Source organism: Macaca thibetana, chromosome 19 (genome assembly GCF_024542745.1).
Source record: "Macaca thibetana thibetana isolate TM-01 chromosome 19, ASM2454274v1, whole genome shotgun sequence".
Lineage (NCBI taxonomy): Eukaryota > Metazoa > Chordata > Mammalia > Primates > Cercopithecidae > Macaca > Macaca thibetana.
The window spans coordinates 42607258-42622881 of NC_065596.1; the positions used below are offsets into that span (position 1 = coordinate 42607258).

Sequence of the window (15624 nt, forward strand, 5' to 3'; positions counted from 1 at the left end):
GGTCCAGCCTCCCTTTTGTTCCCAAGATGTGCTTTAATGGCGAGCCTGCCCTGCTGTACCCTACCCACTACCTTGGCAAGTGATTGACAGGCTGCTGGCATCTGGATTGGTTATTTTATTGTCATGGAGGGGAAGGTGGAGAGTGTTGAGCCGACTGCACTCAGTTGGAATGGGTGGCCTGCAGGTCGTAGTGCTCCAGCCCAGCCACCAGGGAGCCGGCCAGCTTGATGGTGGCAACCCAGGGTGGCTCGCCCAGGTGGTTGGTGGGTGTGCTCAGCCTAGGGGGGAGGATAGAGTCAGCAAAGCCTGGCAATGTGACCAGGCCCCTAGCCCTTCTAGGGCCTCCCTGTTCCCATATGAATAAGGAAGCTTCTGAAGGCCATATTGGAATATCCCAAAGGCAGTTCAGGGCAGGGCTGTGTCCACCTAATAGGAAAGGGAGCTGAGGACTGGAGAGTGTCACAGCTAAGCCTCAAGAGGTCCAGGGCAGTCTCCCAGTGGTTCAGCACTCCCAGGAGCCAGGATCAGACCCCAGTGGCCAGATCTGGTGATTCAGTGTGGGTAGGGGGTAGCTGGAAGATGCAGTGTCCCCCTTGGATGAGAGACTCAGGAGGAGCCTCCCCAGCACAAGAGCTGGGACATCAGTGCCCTCTGGTGGCAGAAGCCTTGAGTCCCAGAGTCAGGAGAAGTTGCCAGAGGCTAGAGGGGTCAGGAGTCCAGGGCTGCCCCTGTGCCCAGTAACGTTGGAGGCCTGCATGTACCCCCATTTGGTTCCAGGAAGACAGTCATCTCACCCCCATCCCTGAGTGGCCTGGGATGTGGTCCTCCTTGATACCCTCAAGGACAGGGTCAAGGCAGTGTATAGGGTCAGGCCAGCTGGGACCAGCCTCCCTCTCTGATGGCTCCAAGAGAAGTACAGGAGGGCCAAGAATCCACTTAGGTATCGGATGCCATAGGGCTGGGCCAGGGTGTCCCCTTTCCCGTCAAAGGTCAGCATGGGATCAAGGGTCCTCTTGGTCCTGAAGGGTGGAGCTTAGCTAGGTTTGAGATGTGGTGGAGAGGAAGGACACGGGTCATTCTAGGGCCAGGAAACCAAAGGGTTGAGTAGGACTCTATCCAGCAGTCTGGGGTTGGGCACCCTCCGGTCCCTTCTCCCCTCCTCTCACCAGGCAGAGACGTTGCGTGGCAGGCGGCGATGGCGTGGCTGGTGGCGGCAGTAACACTTGCAGGGACAGGAGTTAAGCACCTGGAAGGGCGGCCAGTGGCGCGCAGTGCGGGTGTTAGCTGCCCCAGTCTGAGAGGCCCCGCTGCCACCACCCCCTCCACCGCTGCTGTCCGGCACTGTAGCTGTAGCTCCTTCACGAGGACCGTCTCCAGGCAAGCCATCCTCACGGGTTGCGCCCCGGGCTGCACGGGAACCCTTGTTCCTGCGCGTGCGGGTCTTGATGGGTGCAGCCGCGGGTGCGGGCGCGGACACAGGCGGCGAGGGCTCAGCCACGGTGGGAGCTGGGGATGGGGCTGGGGCCAGGGCCGGGGCCGGGGCCGGGGCCGGGGCCTGGTCGGCGGCTAAGGCTGGGGGCAGAGCAGGGGCTAGGGTAGGAGCCAGGGCTGACGCCTCGTGGCCCAGGCCCGGGGAGAGCGGAGGAGCCATCGGCAGTGGCGTTGACTGGAGCGCTGGTGGCTGCAGTGTGGGCGGTGGTGTGGGCGGGGGCGCGGGCGGCGGCGTGGGCGGTGGCAGCGGTGGTAACTCCTGCAGGCCTGGAGGCCCCGGGCGCATGGGCTCGCCAGTGGGTGCCGGGAAGATGAACATAGGCGGCGCCAGTAGGGCAGGTGCGGGCCTCCGGGGCCCGGGAGCTGAGTGCATCTGCCCTGGTGGTGGCGGAGGGGAGCCCCAAGGCCCAGAGAGTGCAGCCGCACGCCGTCGCGGCGCCCCGATGCCTCCGCCAGCCCCGTTGAAGCGGAAGTGGCGTTCAGGGCCGTCGGGAGCGCTAACCCAGTCGAATTTGGGCTTTGAGCCTGGGAAGGTGGTGTAGGGTGGCGGCGGTAGGGCCTGGGCTTGGGACGCAGGCGCCGAGGGAGGACCAGAGCACCCTTCGCCGTCTCCATCACCTCCCTCAGCTTCCTGTGCCCCTCGAGGAACCTCTCCCAGGGGGCGAGCGGATCCAGGAGGCAGGGGCCCCTGCTTCAGGACCTCGGCGTAAGAGATGGGACCCGAGGCAGCAAAGAGGCCGCCGCCTCCGCCGCCCCCGAGCGAAGCTTTGGCTGCTAAGGAACTCGAGGCTGCCGGAGGGGCCAAAGAGGGCCCCGACTTGAAGGTGATTTTACACAGCAGGCTCAGGCCGGACTCGGAAGCCACAGGCTGGGCCATTTCGCCTTCGCCCGCCTGGGGAGGCGCCCCTCCGCGAGCCCTACCGGCCGTCTGGCCCTGGTTGCCCGGCCCAGCCTGGCTTTCTGTGGGGGTTGAGGCGGGTGTGGCCAGAGCAGGAGTGATTCTGCGGTCCGCCGGCTGCCGTTCAGAAGGTAATGGTGGTGGCGGCTTCCAAGGCTCCAGGGGCGGCGGAAATTGGGATGGGGCCCTCGGGACAGTGTCCTTTACGGATAGTTGCCGGGGCGGGGGCGGCGGCGGCGGCGGCGGCGGCAGCGGGCGGAGGCTCGGAGGGTCGCCCTGGCCGCGATGGCTCGCCTCCAGCAGGCCGCGGATCCGGGGCACTGGAGTGCCCGCGGGCTTTGGCCATTTAGACGGGCCGGGCAGCAGGGTCCCCGCGGGGGCTGGGGGTGGTGCAGAGACCGCGGCCGCCTCTTCAGGAGGGGACATCACTGGAGAGGGCCGTTCTAAGGTGAGGGGCAGGGTCGAGGGTGAGGCCTGGGGCTCCCGGGGTACCAGGAGTCCCGGGGGTGCGGAGCTGCCAGGGAACCAGACACCCAGCCCGCGAGTCAGGCGCATGGCCTGGGAGGTCATCTCGGGCTCCACCAGGGACGTCTGGCGGGAGTCGGGGGCGCGGTCCGAGGCCTGCTCTTTTCGGGAGCCCCCACCCGCCGATGGCTCCGACTGCACGTTCCCCATTTCTGACGGAGCTGGGAGACTGATCAGAAAAACTTACGCCAGTCAGCCTGCCAGGGCCGTGGGGACCCTATGAGGCTGGCTGTACTTGATCTAATGCGTCCGCACCGGCCCCGCCCCTGTTCTCCATGATCCGATCAGGCCCAAGTCCTTAGGTAGCACTCCTATTCCTCGACCCTCGACAATCACGCCTTCTTTCCCATGTCCCCAACACAGCTGCTGTTCAGACACTTCAGTACCTGCCCCATTATGTACTAAGGTTCCATGCCTGTCCCCTTGGCTGGTCATGCTGATCCCTCAGTCCTCTCCTCTAACTCTCTGACTCCTCGCCTCTCTCTAGATCACCTGGGTCCCGCCCTCTTCCCAGACAGCGGCAGATCCTCAGGCCTCACCCCTAAACCTCTTCCCGCGCCAGGTCTATCTACTAGCTGGCATCCACACTCAAGCTCCACCCCTGTCCCCAAGCTCCGCCCTGGCCCCGCCTCCGCCCAGAGGAGCCCACTCACCGAGTCCTCCAGCCGACCAGAGTTCAGACAGTGGCCCCCTGGGCCCGGGGCAGGGCAGGGAACTGCCGTAGCAGAAAATAACCGAAAAGAACGGGGGTGCGGGTGAAGGCAAGTGGGCGAGACAGCGAGGGCGGACCCCGAGATCTAGGCCCCGCCCCTGGAGCTCGAGGCCCCGCCCTCCTGCGAGCCCGCGGGAGCCCGGTCCCTTACGAACCTGGGTCTCCCCTTGAAATACTCCGAGGTCTTCTTCCTCGCCCCCCGGCCTTCTGGTTCTAAGCTCCACCCCTTTGGGTTGTTCTCCTTAGCCCCTCCCCTTTAGAATGCTCCGCCCCTCTCCTTATTCCCTCCCGAGGCCCCGCCCACGCGAACACCCAGGCGTCGCTCCTCCCCTTTGGACCTCTCATCTGCCCCGCCCCTGAGGCAATTTACCTCTAAGCTCCGCCTTTTTAAGACCCAGCAACATCGTTTCCCAAGACCCTCTCCATGCCCCGGCGCGCCGAGAAGGCCCATCCACCGTGGGCCCGCCCCTTCCGTGACGCACGCACTAGTCCTCGCCTTCAGCATCCAAACCTCGTTATACCCAGGCCCTCCAACCCCACCCACACGTGAAGGCTCCCTTCTCGCCCCACCCCTTATCGAACCCTGCCAGGCACTCAGCCCCTCCTATTTCGAAGCCACAGCGTAGACCACCGCCTCTTTAGAACCTTGAGACCAGCCCCTGTCCCTGCCCCTATCCCCTCCTCATAGCATTAGAGACCAATGGCGCAGATGGGTGGAAAAGTGGGGGATCCCCTCTGGATCTTAAGAAAATGGGGGCTGGGGGGTTGCTCGCTAGAGCTAGTGCCGGGCTCTAGGACCCAGCAGGCAAGTAAGCCCGCCTCGCTCTTACCCCTCCCCCAGCCGCCCCTTCCCCCCCCCACCCGTCTTCCAGGTTCCCCCTCCCTCCCCCCTCGCCCCGGCTCCCGGTGCCCGTCTCCAGCGCCGCCGGAGCCAGCGAGGGAGCCGGAACGAAAAGGAGGAGGAGGAGGCCGCGTCGCCGCCGCTCGGAGCCCGGCCGGAGCCTCGCAGGCAGGTGCCGAGGGGGGCGAGGGGGCGGGGGCTGACAGACTGCCTGCCCCGATGAGGGGGCGGCCAGGACCGCGCTGCGCCTTCTGCCCACCCAGGCGCCCCCCAGGCCCCGGCTGGGAGGACTAGGGAGTGGGGACCCCTCAAACTGCGCGGCAGCCATTCGGGGTACCAATCTTCATTTGGGGGGTCTGGACTTTCTCCGAGGAAGCCCCATTCACAAAATTCCGTCCTGGACCCTCACCATTGAGGAACGCTGAGGACCACTCCCCCCCGCGGGGGACACAGGATGTGTGGGGAGCGTAGGACACGCTGAAATCCCAGTGCCCCATTCCAGTTAGGCCCTGGGGGGACCCCTGCCCTCGTTCCCTGCTTCACCTGTTGTCGGGGGAGGCGGGCGGACAAAGGAAGCAGCGTCACGTGACTGCTCATTCACAAAATCCCATCCCATTGAGAAAAGGGGGCTGGGGGCGCTGCGGCCGCCCCTTCCCCTCCCGAAGGGCCGGGGAAACCCAGCAGCCTGCAGGTGGGGGAGGGGGCTAGAGCTCGTCTGGGTCCCTAAGGTTGGGACGCCAGGGTCCCTGTGCTGGGTGGCAGTGAGGGGCTGGACACTGATCCCGATTACTGGGCGGAGGGCTACGTCCCCTGAGCTGGGGGGCGGGGTAAAATGGTTCTGAAGGATGCTGGGGCTGGGGGGCGGGAAGGGAAGAGGGAGGAAGGATCAATCTCCCCCCCAATCCCATCTTTCCCCCCTGGCTTCCCTCGGCTGGGGCCTGAGGGAGCAGCGTTGATTTTTGTGAATGAAATGCTCTCTGGATGTGTCTTCGGTCGCCCGTTTCTGACTTCCTCTGCCTCCATCTCCCTCTGAGCCTCTCTTTCTGGCCATTTCTGGTTCTCTCCCTGTTCCCTGCCCATCTCCCGTTGCTGGGTGACTCAGTGAGCTTTGCATCCGGTCTCATTCATAAATCCGGGAAGGGGTGGGGGGGGAAAGAGCCTGGGTTTCTCACCCAGCCTGTGACCTGGACGACAGGGTGCGGAGGCAGGGGTGGGAGAACGGGAGCTGAGTTGATGGGCCCAGAGAAAATATATATGCGCAGGCACCCAGCTGTGAGGGGGAGCACTGGGTGGGGCTGTGGGTATGTGCTGAGGGAGGAGAAGGGGGTAATAGGGATGAGCAGGAGGGGGAGGGGAGTGCAACACCAGGGCTGTGGGGGTGGGGACGGAGAGATGGGGGAAAGGTGGGTACAGAGAGAAAGGGCAGACATGGAGAAGAAGATAGAGGTGGGAGAGAAGAGAAGGCATGAGGAAGAAAGGAGCCATGTGGAAGAAGGTGGCCATGGGGTTGAAGGTGGGTATCGCTAGCTTAGGGTGCAGTCGACCCAGACGTGAGAGATAAAGTTGGAGGGGAGATGAGGGTTAGGGGAACATTCCATGGGAGAGCAGGATTTGAGCTCATGACTGTGTTGTCCCTGTCCTTCCCCCCACCTCCTGCAGGTACATGGTGCGGGTCCGAGCTGTGGTGATGGCCCGAGATGACTCCAGTGGGGGCTGGCTGCCTGTGGGGGGCGGGGGCCTCAGCCAGGTGAGCGTGTGTCGGGTCCGAGGGGCCAGGCCCGAGGGGGGGGCCCGCCAGGGGCACTACGTCATCCACGGGGAGCGCCTCCGGGACCAGAAAGTGAGCCACCCTGGGGCATGCGGGGAGGGTAGGGACCTGGGGAGGGAGGGGAGTGGGGCTGGTGTGTGGAGCAGAGGTCAGGTTGCCTCCCAGCCCAGAAATCAAGCTGGGGTGTGAAGTTTGGGAGTGAATATCTGTCCTGTAGATAAGAGTTGGGAATTGCAGGATACATGGGGTGTTAGGAAGGTCCAGTCCACTGCCACTTCCAGCCAGACTATCACAGCAGCCTCCTCATTGTCTCCCTGTACTGCTCCTGCTCCCCTCTCCAGCCCCCTGTCTGGTCCACAGGGGCACTGCCTCCCCCCACCCCCCGACTCAGACCATGTCCCTCCTCTGTTCAAAACCCTCCACCTTGCTCAGAGATCCTCACCACGAGGCCCTACACCACCTGGCCCTTGTCTGCCCTAAGTGTAGGAAAGCATTTGCTGGGGTCCATTTGAAAGTGTCAGAGATGGGTGACAATTCTATATATGGGTTTATCAGGAATAACTGGGCTGTCTGGCACAATGTGGAGGGACAGTGTTGAAGTTTCAGCTAGGGATGCAGTAGAAAGATATGGATTGTGTGAAAGGCTTGGGGGAAAGGTTTTGTTTCAGAGCAGGAGTCAGTGGGGGGATTTGAAATGGAGTGAAAGAATATGGTGATACTAAGCAAGGATTTGAGGGAACACCAATAGGGTGTTGGCTAGCATCTGAGGGGGAATCTGTGGAAGTTTAATAAGACTATTTTGGGGTAAGCACTGGATACAGTGCCTATGTAATCCCAGCCACCCATGAGGCTGATGCAGGAGGATTGCTTGAGCCGAGTTTGAGACCAACCTGGGCAACACAGAGAAAGCTCATCTGGAAAAAAAAAAAAAAAAAAAAAAAAGAGAGAACATTTTTGGGTAAAGTTTCCAGAGATTATTACTAGAAGAGGATTAACAATAATATTGTGAGATGTTCAGTAAAGTCTGGGAAGTATTTTTGAGCCAGAGTGGGGATGCTGGGTTATCAGAAAGGGGTTAACAATATTTTGGGGCATTCAGTAAGATTCGGGGTTTCTACAGGGGTATCAGCGGGAGGTATTAGGAAAATACAGGGGTTGGGAAAATATTTGAGCATCAGAGGTGTGTTCAGTAAAACTGGGCGTAGCTGGGTGTGGGGGTTCATGCCTGTAATCCCAGCACTTTGGGAGGCTGAGGCGGGAGAATCACTTGAGATTGGGAGGTTGACTCTGCAGTGAGACCTGATCACACCATTGCAGTTCAGCCTGGGTGACAGAGTAAGACTGTTTCAAAAAACAAAACAAGTAAAACTGGGGAGTCATATCAGCATTGATCAGGGTTCAGGGTTACACCTAGGGCTGGTGGCCTAGGTGTAAGAAGACACTAGGGTGTGCATGAGGGCTGGTGATGGAGGAGATGTCACAGGCATGTCTGGGTTGGGGTACCTGACCCTGCTCTCCTCCTGCCCCTCAGACGACCTTGGAGTGTACCCTGAAGCCAGGCTTGGTTTACAACAAGGTGAATCCCATCTTTCACCACTGGAGCCTGGGTGACTGCAAGTTTGGACTGACGTTTCAGAGCCCTGCAGAGGCTGATGAGTTCCAGAAGAGCCTGCTGGCTGCGCTGGCCGCGCTGGGTCGAGGTGAGCAGCCCAGGTGGTGTGCACTGGGGGCTGACCTGGGAGCGGGAGGAGAAGCTGGGCTCAAGGAACTCACTCTCTGCCTCTCTCCCTGCCCCAGGCTCACTCACCCCCTCCTCTTCCTCCTCCTCCTCCTCCTCCTCTCCTTCCCAGGATACTGCAGAGACCCCCTGCCCTCTGACGGTGAGTGTCCAGGATGCCTCTCTGCTGGGAGGGCAGGGGTGTTGATTCTATGAACATTCTTGAGCACCTACTGTATAGCAGGCACCATGCCACATGCTGGGGACACAAAATTGGGCCCAAACTATGAGCGTCAATTCAATCCCAGTTATTCTAGTCTTTCTGCCCTGTCATGATTCACACATTCATTCAAAGGTCCTTATTGTGCACCTTTTGTATACCAGACAGTGTTTTAGGCACTGGGTTACCTCAGTGAACAAAAAGTTCCTTTCCTCCTGGAGCTTCTATTCTAGTGTGGAAAGGCAGAAAATTGAAAAAATATATATATAAGCAATAAAAATGAATAAATATTAAAAGTAAATGGATGAACAAATTAATGGCAACCCCATGCTTCCAGTTACTCAGGCTCTAAACCTTGGAGTCATCCCTGACTCCTCTTATCTTTTATGCGTCTCATCTCATCTGTCAGCAAATATTGGTTCCACTTTCCAAACCATCACAATCTGCCTCCAACCTGGTACCGTCCAAACTCATCTCCCAACTGGACCATCTCAGTAGCTTCTCACTGTCAACTCCTTCCCTCCCTCCCCCACACACAGCCAGAGGATCCCTACCAACAGCTGAGTCAGATCATGCCCCTCCCACACTCGGAACCCTCCCAGGGCTCCAGCTCACTCAGGTAAAGGACAAAGTCCTTACAGTGGCATATGAGATCCCATGCCATGTGGCCCTGTGTGTCTGGCCCCCTTGCTTACTCGGCTCCAGCCACACAGCCTCCTGGCTCTTACTCTAACATGGCAGGCACAGTCCTGCCCCAGCGCCTCTGGACTGGCTGTTGCCTGGAACACTCACAGATTTCCTTGTGGCTCGTTCCCTTGTTTCTTTCAGGGCTTTACACAAATATCAACTTCTCAGATAGGGCCTCCCTGAGTATTTAAATTTAAGTATTCCATTTAAAATTGCAATCTATCAATGCCCCTTGTCTAGTGCTAATTTTTTCCCATGTTCTAAAGCATTTTCCTTATTTCCTTTCTGAAATTACTATTATCTTTTTTGTTTTTGAGACAGTCTTGCACTGTCACCCAGGCTGGAGTGCAGGGACACAATCTTGGTTCACTGTAACCTCCACCTCCTAGGTTCAAGGGATTCTTCTGCCTCAGTCCCCCAAGCAGCTGGGATTACAGGTGCTCAGCTAATTTTTTGTATTTTTAGTAGAGATGGGGTTTCACTATGTTGGCCAGGCTGGTCTCAAACTCCTGACCTTGTGATCCGCCCGCTTTGGCCTCCCAAAGTGCTGGGATTACAGGCGTATTTCCCGGCCTATTTTCTTCTTATCTATTAGTTTATGGTCTATCTCCCATGCTAGAATGTCAGCTTCAGGCCGGCAAGGATCTTTTGTTGGTTTCTTGCTGTGTCTCCAATGCCTGAAACAGTGCCTGGCACACAGTAAGTGTTTAGTAAATATGTGTTGAATAAACTGAATGAATGAATGCACATAATATCGGGTGCAATTTGGCACTTGCTGGAAACCATGGGAGTTATGGAAAACACCTGCAGGAACAAAATTGATTCCCTGGGCAGAAAAGCGGGGGGATTCCAGGGTCATGGGAGATTAAGTGGGGCCACAACAGTTGCAGACAGTTCCCGTGCATCGCGCGCTTACCCGGGAAAGATGCTCTGCTGTCCAGGCCCCCTCTGGAATCTGCACTGTGGTCTTTGTGAGTCTGGCACGTTGTGGGTGCTCAATGAATGTCTATTGAAGGCAGTGTGCAGATGAGGTAGGAGTTATGCCCAAGTGACAGAAAGGAAGCTAAGGGTCTGAGAAGTCATGTTTCGGCTAGTTTCAGAACAGAGGCTGGTTTGCATGGGAAGAGGAGCACTCAGAGTGGGTGGGACTGCCCCAATAAAAGTGTGGGGCTGGGAGTGAGAGAGGAAGGCAGCTGGCTGCCCCGGGGAGAGGGGTTCTGAGAAGCGGGAAGACCATTAGATGTTCTGCAGGTTTGGCGAGCTGGTTAGATCAGGAAAAGAGTTCCACAAAAATAATAATAAGCATTTCCAGTTCTCCCAGTACTTCAGGCGTGTGCTGTGCCCTTGACAGTGGCCCTAACCGCATCCTTATGAATAGGTACTCTTAGGATCCCCGTTTTACAGAGGAGGAAACTGAGGCTCCAAGAGGTGAGCTCACTTGCCGGAGGTCACACAACCAGTGACAGAGCCAGGGTTTGAACCCAGGCCTTCCTGGTCGCAGAGCCCTCGCTCTCAATGGGAGGGGGTCTATGGGAGGGCATCGGCTGTGCGGGGGCGTGTCCCCGCTCTGAGGCAGCCAATCTCCTCCAGTCCCACGTGGACAGCGACTCCTCCTCCAGTCACAGCCGCCAGGAGACGCCTCCCAGCGCCGCTGCGGCCCCCGTCATCACGATGGAGTCAGCTTCAGGCTTCGGGCCGACCACGCCCCCCCAGCGCCGCCGCTCCTCAGCTCAGGTGCGACCTGAGAGCCTGAGGCTCCTGGGGGAATGGGGCGGTGCACTCGGGACCCAAAGGGAGCGGGAGCCATGGTCCAGGGGGGTGAAAAACCACAGATTCCAGGGGATGGCTGACCTGATAACTGGGCGGGACTGGGAGAAAGCGGCGGGGAAATAGGGAGAGGCTTGGAGGCCTGGGTTTCTTGGAGGCTTGGGTGCGGGCTTCCCGAGTCTCCTTGCGCTCTTGGAGATTTTAAGGGGTTCCGAAGTCCAGAGAGGTTTAGGACCATTTTCAGAGTGTATATTTGGGGAACTCCTGGAAGAGGACTGTTAAATTAACGAGGAGGGTGGGCGAGTCAGTACCCAGGAGGGTAAAAGGGGCCCAGGAACCAAACTCCTGCGCCTTTAAGGAGGAGGTGGCTGGGTCCAGAACCCCTGGATCTCAAGATGGAGGGGGCTGGGAGCTGGGGCTCTTGGATCTTAAGAGAGGACAGGACTGGGAACCTTCGGCCTCTGGGTCCTTAAAGGTGTGGGGTTGGTGCGTGGATTCCTCTGTCTGTCCCTGGAGAAAAGTGGGGATTGAGGGACCTTGGGAGAGAAGCAAGCTGGGGTCTTGAAAATCTCAATCCCAGACCCAAGAGTGCGCTAGGGAACTGGATCCTTGAGGCTGAGACTGGGATGGATTCTGATCTCTTTGTCCCTTCGTCCTGCAGAGCTACCCGCCGCTTCTACCGTTCACGGGGATTCCGGAGCCCTCAGAGCCCCTGGCAGGGGCAGGGGGCCTGGGGTGGGGCGGCCGCGGCTACGAGGATTACCGGCGCTCCGGGCCACCCGCGCCCCTCTCCCTGTCCACCTGCGTCGTGCGCTTCGCCAAGACCGGCGCGTTGAGGGGCGCCGCCCTGGGGCCCCCAGCGGCACTACCTGCCCCTTTGACCGAGGCTGCGCCCCCAGCGCCCCCAGCTCGCCCACCCCCCGGCCCGGGCCCAGCCTCTGCGCCTGCCAAGGCCTCCCCTGAGGCGGAGGAGGCAGCGCGCTGTGTGCATTGCCGCGCGCTCTTCCGCCGCAGAGCAGACGGGCGTGGCGGCCGCTGCGCAGAGGCCCCGGACCCGGGTCGCCTCCTGGTGCGCCGTCTGAGCTGCCTGTGGTGCGCCGAGAGCTTGCTCTACCACTGCCTGTCGGACGCCGAGGGCGACTTCTCGGACCCGTGCGCCTGCGAGCCGGGCCACCCGCGCCCCGCCGCGCGCTGGGCCGCTCTGGCCGCGCTCTCCCTGGCAGTGCCCTGCCTCTGCTGCTACGCGCCCCTGCGCGCGTGCCACTGGGTCGCAGCGCGATGCGGTTGCGCGGGCTGCGGGGGTCGCCACGAGGAGGCTGCGCGGTGAGGACGGCCTGATGGGTCCCCTAGCCGGCCCGAGGACCCAAAATTGAGGGTCCAGGACCCCGGACTCCGTTCGGACCTAAAACCCAAACCTAGGCACATCCGGAACTTGGAGCTTGAGTTTGGATTGAGAGATCTCAGACCTGGAACCTGGAACCCAAACCTAGGACTGAGAGACCCCAGCCCCAGCTTCACTGGGATGTCTGTCCAAGAGGTCCCAGGCGTACTGAGTTCTGGCGTTCCCCCACCCCTACACCCCACGAGGAGGCTCCAGGCGTCCCCATATTTTGCATCTCAGAAGGGCCAGGGAGCGCATAGATCCCTGAAAGGGCAGGTCCCTGTTGAAATGAACGACATAGACCCCGGTCACGCCTGGCACCATGTCCCTCAGATTACAGCCCCACAATTAGTCAGGACTTGCCCATACCTGACTCTGCCTTTATTCAACTCCCAGATCAGATCTTGAGACCATAGGACCTAGAGTCACCCCCAAACAGTCCCTGAATGTTCACCTAAGACCTGGTGCCCCCACATCTGAGACACTCTTACAGTCTCAGGACCCCTGAGACAGCAGGACCCCCGGGACAGTTTCAAACAGAGTTTGAAACTCTGTTATGCTCTGGAATCTCCAGATGCTGCCCCAACATCTGCCCACAACTGAGTGCCCGCAGACCTGGCCTCCAATCCAGGAACACTGAAGTCTAAGATGTCCAGGGAACCCCCAGACACCCTAGGACCCCGGACTCCTTATGATGCACTGAGTGCTCGGATATACTCAAACACGAGATGTTCTCTTACCAAAATGACTTGGGATGCCCATCCCAGAGCCCCCAAGATCCACATATCAGACACCAAGATGCTCTGGAAGCCAGGGATCAAAGACCTCCATAGGTCCACCCACCCCAAAGCCAGGGTTCTCAGGAGCTTTGGATATCATTTATAGGACTCAGAGGTGCCTGGTGCCCTCAAATGTGCGACTGAAGGCTACCAACACTTCAGGGCCCGAGATACTGGTCTCGAGTTCTCAAACAGCCCTCTCACAGTTCCTCCTGGACCTGGATTTTGAGACCCCAAATGCCCTGGAATCTTCAGCTTCTTTCTATCCACAGATTCCCGACTCCTTAAGGGCTGGGAATCCAGCTCCCAGAAGATGGGATGCTCATGGCGACCCAGACCTCTGACCCCCTTGGCCCTCAGCCCCTGAGTGACCCCAAGGTACTTTAGGAGCACTGGATCCAATACCCCAAAGGTGCCACTGACCCCCAAATGCAAGGCTCAAGACCCTACAACATTGGGATTGTTCCTGATCCAAGACCTTCATCCCTCCAAACCAGAGGCATTCAGATTTGCGGTGCCCCAAGACCCTAGCACCCTCAGACCCCATATTTCTTTGGACTCAAACCTCTCTAGCCTGATGAACCCCAAGATGCCTCTACGTCCGATTCCCCCAGCCCCACTTGTCCATCCTTGGAGACCTGCTGCCCCTTGAATCCTGCCATCCATAGGCCCCCAAAACTCCAAGGTTCCAGACTCTGGAATTCTGGTCCCAAGGATCCCAGCCCAAGCCCCCAGCAATCCTCAGAATTACCCCTTTATCTTAGGGTGGGATCCCTTGCATTTGGAACTCATTGTAGGACTGCCCAGGGTGGGGCGCAGTGGCTCATGCCTTGTAATCCCAGCACTTTGGGAGGCCAAGGAAGGAGGATCGCTTGAGGCCAGGAGTTTGAGACCAGCCTGGGTAATGTAGTGAGACCCTGTCTCTTAAAGAAAAAAAAAAAAGGGACCAACTAGGAGCTCCGTCACTGTCATGTCTAGGACCCAGCATTGTCACAGATGATTATGCAGAGTCTTCATTAAGTGAAGGCATACAGCCCAGGGTTTCGAGGAGCTGGAAGTCACACCAGTCTGCTGGCCATGCTGTGCCCTTGGAAGTGTGTGCAATGGAACCTTTCAGGCTAGGTATGGCTCTGCTGTCCCACAGCCCCCACCCTTGCAGATCTTCCTTCAAGTTCAACCTTAATTCCTAGTCCAGGTTCAAGTTCCACCTTTTATGTTCTGCCCCTCCATTAACCCCTTCTCTTCCTATTTATTTATTTGTTTGTTTGTTTGTTTGTTTGTTTTGAGACAGAATCCCGCTCTACCACCCAGGCTGGAGTTCTGTGGCACAATCTCGGCTTACCACAATCTCCCCCTCCCAGGTTCAAGCCATTCTTCTGCCTCAGCCTCCCGAGTAGCTGGGATATCAGGCATGTGCCACCACACCCGGCTAGTTTTTTGTATTTTGAATAGAGATAGGGTTTCACCATGTTGGCCAGGATGGTCTGGAACTCCTGACCTTGTGATCCACCTGCCTCAGCCTCCCAAAGTGCTGGGATTACAGGCGCGAGCCACTGCGCCTGGCTCTCTTCCACTTTAGAGTTAGAAGTTGCTTCAGGAAGTTTGAAAGCCTGTGGCCCGCTGAGTCTCTTCTTCTGTGCAAGGGGGGAGTGCCACAGGCTTTTTTTTCCCCAAGTGAAATGGGACTTCCAGTGGATTGAAGATCTGGTGTCCTGTATGGGGGCATCAAGGTCTTGGAGCAAGACAGCCTCAGTGTTGTGTGGGCTTGGAACCTGCATCTGGCCCCAAGCATCTGGAACTGTGCACTTAACCTTTCTTCATTACCCAGACTTGGATGGCCTTGTTGGGGTTCAAGGGATAGGTCCTCTGTCTCTTCCTTTAAATTATTAACTATTTATTACATCCGGAACCTGTGAGATTCAGCACTCCCAACCAGACCCTGGGATGGGTGAGAGAAAAGCGGGGGTGTCTCTCCCCTCCCCACTCTGCCCAGCTCTCATCACTGTCAGACCCACCAGAGCTGAGGGTGGAGGGATTGGGGGCTGGGGCAGCCTGGGTTCCCATGCCCCTCTCTGTGCCTCGGTCTCCCCCCTTCCGTGGTGGGCGGGGGGAAGCTCCATTCTTAACCTACCTCGTTTTGGGGAGGGGTGGGACGGGGGACCAGAGTGCTGTACGGTGCTGTGGGATCTGCAGATGAAGCGGTGGGGGCTGGGGAAAGGTCCCCTGGCCACCACTTCCCAGCAGCGCCTCTCCCAGGTCCCCCAGTCCTGCTCCCTGCTGAGACCCACCTCTGATCCATGATTCCCCTTCATTGCCCCCAAATCAGGGGTGCATGGAGGGCCGCCCTGGGAGCCAGGCAGACCTCAGACCCTAGAGCCCCCAGGCCCAATTTCCCAGCCGCTTGCCCCTCAGATTGGATGCTTGGCCCCCAGATTTGGGGGAGGCACCCCAACACATATCTTCCTGATCTTGATTCTAAGCCAGTCTGTGACCTCAATATTGTTAGTGTCAGTGCAGGCTGAAGTGGTGGGGGAGGATGGGGGCCAAAGACCCAGCCTTGTCATCGGGGGAGGGGGCACGAGATCTGCTCCAAGAAATGTCTGTGACAAAGTCTCAGCCTGTGTTATTTATTTGCCTCTGTGCACCCCACCCACTCACCTTCCTGAACTGCCAAACAAGTCTCCTACTTCAATTCTTCCTTCTCCCATCAGACCCTCAAGCTGAGTTTTATAAGACACTCAACAAGTGCATTTATTGAACACCTAATTATGTGCCAAGCCCTATTGAAAGCACTGGAGATAAAGCAGTGGGCAGAGCAGACCGAAGTCCCTCCTGCAA

The 15624-nt window shown here is 58.6% G+C and overlaps 3 protein-coding genes across 37 annotated transcripts in view; 1 reads left to right on the forward strand and 2 right to left on the reverse strand.

The window, feature by feature from the left end:
• Window positions 1-15624, reverse strand: part of YIF1B (Yip1 interacting factor homolog B, membrane trafficking protein) — a 287798-nt gene that overhangs the window by 144935 nt on the left and 127239 nt on the right. Inside the window, exon 1 of one of the 34 annotated variants that reach the window (XM_050769141.1) lies at window positions 11543-11547. The exons of 25 other annotated variants lie outside the window; for them this stretch is intronic. The gene's annotated coding sequence lies outside the window, so the exon portion shown is untranslated. Of the gene's footprint in view, window positions 1-3172; window positions 3177-3716; window positions 3721-3821; window positions 3827-3974; window positions 3979-4460; window positions 4466-4511; window positions 4518-5379; window positions 5385-10563; window positions 10569-11542; window positions 11548-15624 lie in introns of those variants that run through there. 8 more of the 34 variants (XM_050769160.1, XM_050769144.1, XM_050769158.1 and 5 more) reach the window with 8 other exon arrangements.
• GGN (gametogenetin) lies at window positions 103-3078 on the reverse strand. The gene is made up of 2 exons (XM_050768977.1): window positions 1167-3078; window positions 103-278 (listed from the first exon to the last, which is right to left on the reverse strand). The coding sequence occupies exons 1-2, from the start codon at window positions 3062-3064 to the stop codon at window positions 161-163; spliced, it is 2016 nt and encodes a 671-aa protein (XP_050624934.1). The 5' UTR covers window positions 3065-3078; the 3' UTR covers window positions 103-160.
• Window positions 4525-15402, forward strand: SPRED3 (sprouty related EVH1 domain containing 3). Of its 2 annotated transcripts, XM_050769221.1 has the most exons (6): window positions 4535-4639; window positions 6127-6307; window positions 7767-7935; window positions 8033-8115; window positions 10450-10593; window positions 11288-15402. In XM_050769221.1, the coding sequence occupies exons 2-6, from the start codon at window positions 6131-6133 to the stop codon at window positions 11951-11953; spliced, it is 1239 nt and encodes a 412-aa protein (XP_050625178.1). In that variant the 5' UTR covers window positions 4535-4639; window positions 6127-6130; the 3' UTR covers window positions 11954-15402. The 2 variants fall into 2 exon arrangements, with proteins under 2 accessions (XP_050625179.1, XP_050625178.1); XM_050769222.1 differs by lacking the exon at window positions 6127-6307 and having other exon boundaries at window positions 4525-4635.